This window comes from Nanorana parkeri, unplaced genomic scaffold (genome assembly GCF_000935625.1).
Source record: "Nanorana parkeri isolate BGI_ZX_2015 unplaced genomic scaffold, ASM93562v1 scaffold25, whole genome shotgun sequence".
Lineage (NCBI taxonomy): Eukaryota > Metazoa > Chordata > Amphibia > Anura > Dicroglossidae > Nanorana > Nanorana parkeri.
In genome coordinates this window covers 2,887,949-2,898,664 of record NW_017306293.1, presented here as the reverse complement: position 1 = coordinate 2,898,664, position 10,716 = coordinate 2,887,949, and the positions used below count along the sequence as shown (strand labels likewise).

General features: G+C 44.7%; 1 protein-coding gene across 1 annotated transcript in view; it reads left to right on the top strand.

Annotated features, from left to right (window-relative positions):
- The first annotated feature begins 410 nt into the window (after positions 1 to 410).
- OTUB1 (OTU deubiquitinase, ubiquitin aldehyde binding 1) overlaps positions 411 to 10,716 on the top strand; it is a 23,464-nt gene continuing 13,158 nt past the window's right edge. Inside the window, exons 1-3 of the mRNA XM_018565043.1 lie at positions 411 to 517; positions 5,002 to 5,063; positions 5,363 to 5,461. Coding sequence (XP_018420545.1) covers positions 475 to 517; positions 5,002 to 5,063; positions 5,363 to 5,461 — 204 coding nt within the window. The 5' untranslated portion in view covers positions 411 to 474. The remainder of the gene's footprint in view (positions 518 to 5,001; positions 5,064 to 5,362; positions 5,462 to 10,716) is intronic.

Genomic DNA, 10,716 nt, shown 5'->3' with positions numbered 1-10,716 from the left:
AAAACAGGGTGCCTGGGATAAGCACCCCATGATACAGGTATACGGCGAAGGTTTGAAGGTGGGGGTTGGGTAATCTGACCATGTGACCCACATATAGGCGTAACATGAAACATGGTCTCAAAGATGGAGTGTTCTTTTAAGGAGGAATGAGTGACAGAAGGAGTAAGTTCCAAAGCAAGGACAGTCCCTACAAATAAAGAACAGTTTCAGGAAGCTCTACAACAGGCCAGTAGCTGTACTACAAATCCCAGCACGCCCTGCCAGCCATAGACTGGAGCTGTATTTGCACCTCACAGCCACGGCAGCTCCTGTGCAGCATATCACTAGGACATGTGGCCTCATGGTGCAGGGTTTAGGGTTACTGCACAGTTTCCATAGTAACAACAGCATCCGGAGCACAGGGGTGAAAGGACGGCCGAATTTCCGGTATGCCGCTCCCGGAAGTGGTGTAGGAAGAGGTGGACCGGAGAAAAGATGGCGGCCGAGGAACCTGCACGGCAGCGATTGGAGTGTGATGGTGAGATGAGATGCTGCTTGTTGAATGTTTGAGCGGAGGAGGCGGCTGGTCCATGTACCCAGCGTGCTGTACATCCTCCATTATTGCGGCGTGTGAGAGCCCCGGGTGGCTCTTTGTATCACACTCGGCGCCGGGCTCTGATTATGTCTGTGTGTCCTTGTGTACAGCCGGAGTGCGCCATTCACATCCCCATCGCGTATCTTCACCCAAATCTCCACCTTTCATATTACTGATCGATTAAAGGTCACTGCAATTCTTCCCACAGACATACAATGCAGTGTAAAGGTGGCCATACACATGTGGATATGTTTATGCATGAGCGATCTCAAACAAGCAAATTGTCTGTAAAATATTGAACGATGCAACACATACTGCATTGATCAGAAACAATTTATTGAAAAAGATCAATTCATTGATCTGTATTAGGATTAGTTGTTTGTCTCTAGTGATGAGGTTAGGCTTGGTGTGAACCCAGTTTGTCCAAGCCTGCTCCAAATTTTGACCACCGACCCATCCCAGTCAGTTGTAGAGAGGCGCATTCACCAACCTGCATTAATACATCACAGGCAGGGAATGCCTCTTCCACCACTGATTGGCCCGGGAGGAGGGATTGGCGGTCACAGTTTGGAGTAGCCTTGGGTGAACTCATGGCGGACTGGATTCACACTAAACCCATGTTTAGTGTTTGACTCACACACATAGAGTCATATGATTGATCAGATATCGCTTCAGAAGTTACAACACTGATGATCTGCTGCCGATGAAAGGCCACTAGATTGATCAACTGGAGGGTCTGTGGTTTACATTTCTTATTCAGTTCTAGGATTGTAGTGGAATCGAATGACCAGTATGGACCAGATCACCCCAAGACCTTCAGTCAGTGGCCAGCCCCCACTCCCTTCAGCTATTTACAGCAGAACTCAATTTTGGGGATGTTTTCTCAGGGGTAGAGGAGACTTTGAGGGGAGTTGCTCAAAACTGGAGCAGACAAAATCTTTCTCATTTTCAAATCTTACCTGAGCAAACTGAAGAGAGAAGCTGATTGGTTGCCATGGGCAACTGCTCCAGATTCTGTCTGCTCCAGTTTTGATAACCCCCCACCCCTTTTGTCTCTTCTGCCAGAAAAACCTTTAATTCCCCTAGAATTTCCTGTACACCACCTGGGGCACATGTGCAGGACAATGTGTGCTCTTTCGTTGTGCAATGGTTGTAAGGTGATTAAAATTTCGTACGATCTGCCCATCTTGGACAGGCAGATCGTACTTGCGATCATCGCCATCCCTCCCCGCTGAGGGGAGGGCTTGCCGATGATTGCAATGCTAGGCGGGCAGTGTGTGCTTGCGCACACCGGCCCGTGTGGCTTTCATCTTGCGATTGCGATACCAACCCGATTTTCGCTGTGTTTTCTAGCGTGCTCGTAAGGCGAAAGTCGTGCGACCGTACAGTAAATGCGGTCGCACTCTGCCCATACACCTGCCGTTTATCGTACGATCCCGGGATCACCCACGATTATCGTATGATAATCGTCGGTGTATGGGCACCTTAAGGGTCATTCACACCACATGCATGGGCTGTGTTGGCCAGTGTAGCCCCTATGCAATGAGAAAGCAAAAAGCCATTGCATCAGCTGACACTGATGCACTGAAAAAAAAATTGATGCAGGCAGCATTTTATTGCACTGCAACACATTGGGACACGCTTAGCACAAGCTGGGTAAATGGAAAGTAAGACATATGTCAAAAATGCACACAGCACACAGTGCTGGAATAGACCATAAATGGGTGCCCAATAACGAAAGGAAGGTGGCACAGTCTGGAAGAACAACAGTAAAAGATGGCAGCAGTGGCAAGCATGAACCTGTCATTATTGGCAGTACAAGAGGTAAAACCGGGTTTATACAGTTCTTGTTTTTTTCCTTCATCACGAGGGACTAAACGGAAAAAAATAGAGCAGATTCTTCCGTCAACGCTTACGAGCGTTGATCAAGGCATCCCCTGCTGTTTCTATTGTATTGGAGCGTACACATTGTACAGTCCACATACAGTTATAAAACAGAAAATGTAAAAAAAGTGACGATTGGCACTGCAACAATGCACAAGCCTGCTAGCTAAAACGTGGCATTTTATCAGACGGACTAGTGTGAATGGACCCTCAGTGCTGCAATGCAGAGAGATTGTGGCAGGGACTCTCTAAATATGCCTATACGTACCCCATTATGTGACAAGCGTAAGGCTTACTGATTGCTCGGGCCTTGAACATTACATTGTGGAATGACACAGAGGGCATGCGTGTCTTCCACTATCAGGAAGTGGAGAAATCACTGGGATTCCCCTGACATCACTAGGGTGAAGGTGAGTCACATACTGTCATATGTCTGACAATAACGACTGTTTAGTACTCCACTCCCCTCACCTATTTACCTGGAAAATGTGCTGTGATATGAAAGCACTACTGGGCGATAATACTTGTTAGTTATGTACATTATGGGTATATGCACAAAAACAGGTAACTGCCATCTAGCAAAACAGTGTCAGTGACAACCAGGGTCCAAGACTTCCCATCCTGCTACAGACCACTGAATAGGAACTCATCAGTCGCTTTCAGTGGCTCTTCACTGGCATGGCATTTTCTTACAGGTCAGTCTATCTCCAACTAGGCAGTCTCTGTCCACAAAGTCAGTCTGCCACCTAATGAGTACTTGTCTGCTTTTCACCCCCTAAAAATCCCTCTGACACGTAAGCACCTGCAACACCCCTTTTCCTTAGACTGGTGGTCACGCAAATCTCCCCCAAAACTATGCCCCACTATGACAGGTAACATGTACTGCCAGTGCTGTATGGCGATGTGACTCCTTCAGTTAAAGGTGGCTTACTTGTTTTAATAGAAACCACATGGTGACTACAGATCTCTGGTCAACATTAGATGTATTGCTTTGTGGTATATTTTGTGTTGGGGGCTGATGAATATAAGTATATCATGTGGTTCCTTTTGAAACTAACAGTTCACCTTTCACTGAATAAATGCACCAAGTGAGTGTCTTTGAGAAAAGGCTTTGGATGAGCAGTTGCACAAATGGAGTGAGGAATAAGGTATTATTACTCCTTATTCCTCTACCCGTAGATTTGACTTAAGCATTTAATTCCTGCAGTATGGAAGGAACAAGCCTGCCATGCTGAGCTTGCTGTGATGATATACACCAAATTATGCATAACATTATGACTTCCTGCCTAAGTAGGTTGAGTAGGTCCCCCTTTTGCCACCAAAACAGCCCTGACCCATTGAGACATGGACTCCACTAGACCTCTGAAGGTATGCTGTGGTAGCTAGCACCAAGGCTTTAAGTCCTGTAAGTTGCATTGGTGGGACCTCCATAGATAGGACTTGTTTTTCCAGCACCTCCCACAAATGCTCAATTGGATTGAGATCTGGAGAATTTAGAGGCCATGTCAACCCCTCAAACTCGTTGTGTTCCTCAAACCATTTTTGCAGTGTGGCGGCACATTATCCTGCTGAAAGGGAGGGCACTGCCATCAGGGAATACTGTTTTCATGAAGGGGGTGTACTTGGTCAGCAACAATGTTTCAGTAGGTGCTGTGTGTCATAGTAACATCCACATAAATGGCAGGACCCAAGGTTTCCCAGCAGAACATTGCCCAAAGTATCACACTGCCTCTGCCAGGTTGTCTTCTTCTCATAGTGCATTGTGCACCCCAGGGAAGAGAGCCACACACCCGGCCATCCACATGGTGTAAAAGAAAACGTGATTCGTTAGACAATGCCACGTCCTTCCACTGCTCTCCAGTTCTGATGCTCACATGCCCATTGGAGCTTTTGGCAGTGGACACAGGTCAGCATAGGCACCCTGACTGGTCTTCTGCTACGCAGCTCATACACAGCAAACTGATCAGACACCTTGGACCAGCCTTCGTTCCTCACGGGCATCAATGAGCCTTGGCCACCCATGATCCTGTCACCGATTTCCCTTCCTTGAACCACTTTTGGTAGGTCTTAACCACTGCAAGCTGAGAAAATCCCACAAGAGCTGCAGTACTGGAGTTGCTCTGCCCCTGTTGTGTAGCCATCACAATTTAACCCTTGTCAAAGTTGCTCGGATCTTTACATTTGTCCATTTTATTCTGCTTCTAACACATCAACTTCAGGGACAAAATGTTCACTTGCTGCCTAATATATCCCACCCACTCCCAGATGCCACTGTAACAAGATAATCAATATTATTAATGGGCATTATGTTATGGCTGATCGGTGTATGTATTGTACATTCGCAGTACAAACAGAACTTTGTAATAAGGGAATGTTAATTAAAAATAACTGACCCCTCTTGATTAGGTTCCAGTTATTTCAGGTGTAGGTTGTCCAGTTCTGTTGCTTACATACAATAATATGAGACATCTTTCTGTTGGAATGTATGGATGATTTTTTTTCCTTTATTATTTAACTGTACTAACCTTTTATTTTATGTGTAGGTGTAAATTGCCTCACGTACGATGAAGCTATTATTGCCCAGCAGGACCGTATACAGCAAGAGGTAAGTGTGTGACACAATGTGGGATGATCGTGCATTCGCAGTGAGAGCGGAGGCGCGTGGATTCTTTTATGTAATGCTGTTCTAATCAGATCACCTTGTGGATTCCAACATTCTTTCAAATTTTGATGAAACGCCAAATAAAGTCCAGAACTTTTCCATGCCTTAGAAGGTGTAAACGCAGGGAACAAAATATGCTAGAAAGAGCTATGTTAAGATGTTCTGGAAGACACCTTAGTCGATGTTTACACAAATCAGTTCTTGACCTTACTTTTTAAAAAGTTTTCTTTATTTTACTCTAGATTGCTGGACAGACTCCACTACTCTCAGATCGGTTGGACCTTTCTGTACTGTATCAGGAATATGCTTCTGATGATCAGGTGTACCAGAGCAAAATTAAGGTAATTTTACAAAGTTGTCGGGTTAGGAGGTTTAGACAACAAAAGGATATACCTAACAGAGATCATAAAGGGATACATTGACATTAGAGGTTGTTGGGATGTTCAAGTTTAGCTATCAGAAGGCCATGTGTGTTGCCCCAGAAATTGCCAGGTTCTTATGGCACTGTCTGGAAAAAGCAGGATTTACAAAAGGAATGTGTTTGCAATACCTTGTTGCATGAGATTTTGAAGCAGTGGTAAGCTCAGACAGCTGCATTGCAGTCTGGTGGAGAAAGCCCAGCATCTGATGCTGCTACATGGTGCTCCATTGTAACCAAGTGCTTTCTCATTGTGGCTACATAGGAAATCCAGGTTACATCACTTAAATTTCCTGTAACCTCTAGAAAACGCATTGGAAGGGGTGATAGCAATTCAGGTCTGATATAGCGATATGTTGCTTGCAGTGAGCAGTGGATCACGAAGGAATCTTATTACAGAAGTGAATATATGGGTTGACTAGGTCTTGCAAGACATGATTTAGCTCACCCTGCCCATTAAAGAAAACAAATACAGATGCTCCTGAGTTTATTGTATAGTACTGTACAGTAAACGCCCAATTATTCGGCACCCACAGGGAAGTGTAGGTGCCAGATAACTGTAGATTCTGGTTGCTTGAGAGTTAATAGTAACTCTCAAGCAACCATCCCTAAGGCTGGGTTCACACCTGGGCGTACGGAATATGCACGTTTTGTGCCGCGTGTTTTTACCGCAAAATGAAAAACGCGCCTTTCCGAGGGCTATCCGGCTGTATTCTAATGCAAATATCCTACGCCCTGCAAAACGCCCAGGTGGGAACCATGCCCAGAGGCAATTATTGGTTTTCACATGTTGAGCGTTTTACAGCGCATAGGAACGTGCTGTAAAACGCCCAGGTGTGAACCAGGCCTAAGGCACCCCGCTTCCCCATTCACCTGCTGGCTAGCTTCTGCAGCCGACTGATGAATGTAAGAAGCCGGGAGCAATAGCCAAAGTTCTATTTTCTATTTCAATTTGCAGTAGTAGGCTGGCAATTGCACACTTCCACTGAGCAGAGGAGCGGACCATGGAGAGAACTTTCTCTCTCAGGTCCCCTCCGTCTCTTACAGGGCGGGGTTTCAATAGCCAGCCTGCTATTGTGAGTTACATAGTATTTGAGGTTGAATAAAGACATTAGTCCATCAAGTCCAACCTATTAGGATCTCATTCTAGGAGTACCTGTACCCCTGTATATTACCTGTACCCCTGTATATTACGGTCCCTTAAGAAATCGTCCAAAAGTTTCTTGAACAATTCCACATTATTTGCTGAAATCACCACCTGTGGCAGTGAGTTACAGACCCTAATTGATCTTACTGTGAAGAACCCCCTGCGCCCCTTGTGCTGGAATTTTTTTTCCACCAGTTTTAGGTGATGGCCTCTAGTTTTTGTAATGGAGTTAATTTTAAACAGTTTGTGCAATGGTGGTAGCAACATTAGCGATATTTTGTACATGGAGATCATATCCCCCCTTAATCTCCTCACCTCCAATGTGAACATGTTTAAATTTAGTAGCCTTGTCTCGTAGCTCTGGTCCTCCATACCCCTAATTAGTTTGGTTGTGCTCCGCGAGACTTTTTCCAACTCAAGGACTCCAGATGAGGTTGAACCAATGATCTATAAAGTGGCAAAATTATAGACTTGTCCCTGCAATACATCCCCTTTTTAATACAGGACAAAACCCTGCTAGCTTTGTTTACAGCAGCCTGGCACTGCAAACTACCTTTCAGTTTGTGGTCTACAATGACCCCCAAAATCCTTCTCCATTTCTGACTTCCCTAGCGGCATACCCATGATTGTATAACCCATTTGTTTATTTTTAATTCCAAAGTGCATTACTTTGCATTTATCGACATTAAACCTCACCTGCCACATTAATGCCCACTCCCCTATTTTATCCAGGTCCTCCTGTAATGTTATAATGTCTAAGTCCTTGTCTATTACCCTCCCGATTTTGGTGTCATCCGCAAAAAACACGGAAATATCGCTGTTAACACCCTCCCCGATGTCATTAATAAATAAGTTGAACAATATGGGACCCAGCACAGAACCCTGAGGCACACCGCTCATTACACTAGCCCAGTCTGAAAAGATTTAAAATAGCCAATAGCATTCTGGCAATTGCTCCCTATTGTGTACTTTCTGCTGCCGACTACGGCAGTAGAGTACACTACAGTACACCCCTCGGCTTACAATACGATCGCCTTACGTTGGTGTTATCAGAACATAACCCCATCGACAACCGAGGAGTGTCTGTATAGAAACATAAAATAAATGATTTGCCCTATTATTTGCACCTATTTCTTTATTGTGTGCGTGTTAGATGTCGCAGTTTGTATACACTCGCACACAACTCTGTTTTATTTTCATTTTTCTGTAACATTGAAAGGAAAACACGCTTTTCTAAACTGAAAGGAGAACGTATGATATTGGGCTGTAGAACTAACCTACATTCTGTAATCACTCTACATATACTTGTTATTAAGCTGTCTTTTTATAAATCTTCCAGCCAGCCATACGCTTGGTGAATGCCATGTGAATAGAATTCACCTAGCATATGGCTGGGTGGAAGATTTATAAATAGATCCTTGTATGTAAAGGCAAAATGTTTTTGTATGGAGTGAAAAAGGGTTAGACCTTCTGACATGTTCTTAATGCTGTGTCCCCATCTGGAAGATTTACCATCTTATTTGTAATGGTGACCATGGTCACTCAGACAGAAATTAAGGGAACGCAAAAAATTTAGACTTGTCATCATAGGAAGAGTTGAGGGGAAATCTTTTAATGGGGACAGATATTCTGGTGACAACTGTTCCAGATAGGAATCCCCCTCATTTTGGGTAAATTTCGTTTTTAGTTGAATTTGCATCTCTCAGAGAGGAAATGAAGGGAAATTTTCCTGGCAGGGCAGAAAAAGCCTGTTTTAAGTTAACCCTTCCTTACTTTATCCAAATCAACAAAGACTTTTTGACTATATACACGTTAAGAAGTACTAGACCGTTACATTTTTGGGTTAAATTATTTAAGTAAAAACACCATCGATATTCATACAGAAGGTGGAATTTGTTTTCCTCTTTAATACTATAGTTGTAAATTGGGATGTCCCGATACCATTTTGTCAAGTCCAAGTACAAGTCCCTCAGGTACATGCCGATACCAATTACCAATACTTTTTCTTAAGGGGGCATGTGACATTTTTTTCTAAAACAATACAGACTAATGATTTTAGGGCAGTTTCTTTATAAGTATCAAGAACTGTATCTCAGTCCATGATTATTTAGCAATTGTAACCAGCAATAGAAGACTACAGATGTCAGTAATCCGTGATTATACAGCAATTGAGAATGGCAACCGGCTGTAGTGGACTAAAAGTCCCAGCAATCCATGATTATAGAGCAATTATACAGGGCTGCATTTGGGGTCTCACCAGGGCTGCGTGCACATCTCTCCAGGGCTCTGTGGGCGAGTGCCACGCACTCCAGAGCTCTGCGTGCTGCTACCGGGCACTCCAGTGCTAAACGGCTGTGATCTGCGTACTCTAGGGCTGGCGTTTTCACGAGTACAAGACTGGGGTACTGAGATTTGCAGTACAGTAGGCAGTGACAGATCACAAACCACGCTTGCAGCACTGATAAAGCCCAAAGTGGAGACGCATACCTAAATGTCGCTCTCCAAGCAGATTGCGTGTGTGTTTGACGTGACCCTACAATTCTGTATAATGTCCTCTCAAGTGGCTGTTACGATGCAATCAGAATCTTTGTGTGAGGATAATCTCGGCGTCAGTCTATAGAACTCCAGTGCTAAACGGCTGTGATCTGCGTACTCTAAGCCTGGCGTTTTCACGAGTACAAGACTGGGGTACTGAGATTTGCAGTACAGTAGGCAGTGACAGATCACAAACCACGCTTGCAGCACTGATAAAGCCCAAAGTGGAGACGCATACCTAAATGTCGCTCTCCAAGCAGATTGCGTGTGTGTTTGACGTGACCCTACAATTCTGTATAATGTCCTCTCAAGTGGCTGTTACGATGCAATCAGAATCTTTGTGTGAGGATAATCTCGGCGTCAGTCTATAGAACTGTCTCATGCCGTTTGTGGTGACATGGCGCTGAAACCATTAAGACAATCGGGTTGTGAGAAAAGATCGGGATGTGTATAGCCACTAACTGTGTACAGCACTAACAGACCATGCCGCCATGGATTCATAAGGTGAAGTGCCCCCCTTTTGGGCTTCCACATTAAAGCCTTGCTTGTTCGTTGTTAGGCAATGACGTTTACCCCTTCGTTAGCCGACAGCGCCGGTCTAGCACGCCACGTCTCCTTTGTGCCTAATAAAACCATTGTCCGCTCTTCACCTGTTTCCACTTCAGCGTGCTCTGACATAATGGAGCCAGTGTGCCCATTAGTGTGAATTAGGCAACCTCTGTCTCCCCGCAGCATGAGGTGCTATTGTTGTTGGGTTGTTTGAAGGCGCTCGTTGTCCTGCAGGGCTGTGCTGTTGGGTGGGGGGCTGTCAAGTGCTGTGCACCAGGAAGGAGGTAATTTGCTGCTGGACCTGCACTGTCAAAGACAGCTGCCTGAGGTCCCCAGCAAGCTCAAAACCTCAAGCAGCCAACCTTCCTGAAAAATGTAAAGGACCAGTATCGGCCTTTCTTATCCAGGGCATTTACACTAGTATCGATATTGGGAGATACCTAGTTGTACAAAAGAAATTAGGAAGTTAAAGTGTTTTTCCCCTTGCTTCCAGGCTAAAATAGAGATTTTATGTTCAAAACATTAATACATGTCCAATGTTCAATAGTTTAGGAGGGTAGTGAGTAGTAGATGTTGTATTCCAAGTATAATGTTTATCTTGAAAGTAAAAGAAATAAAGAATACATTTAAATCTTTGGGTTCAGTAGTAATGGCGGCTGAAAATGGAGGTGGTGTACAGGTAGCACTGGGCCTGTTTACCTTTCTGGCACCCCCTCCAGAACATGCACATTCCACCCCATCACCTCTAACATCCCCTGCCGCCACCTCTGCTGCTGGCTGATGTAGTGAACTCCAGGCTCCTGTTGCTGGGCCATTTGAAATGTCACATGACCACCACAAGCAAGGGATGTCTGGTACTGAAGACTTCCTGTGTTCACATGCCAACAATGATCCACGGCAGGGAGTGGAAAGTCTCATTGCTCTGGTATGTGCCGGACCAGATGTGC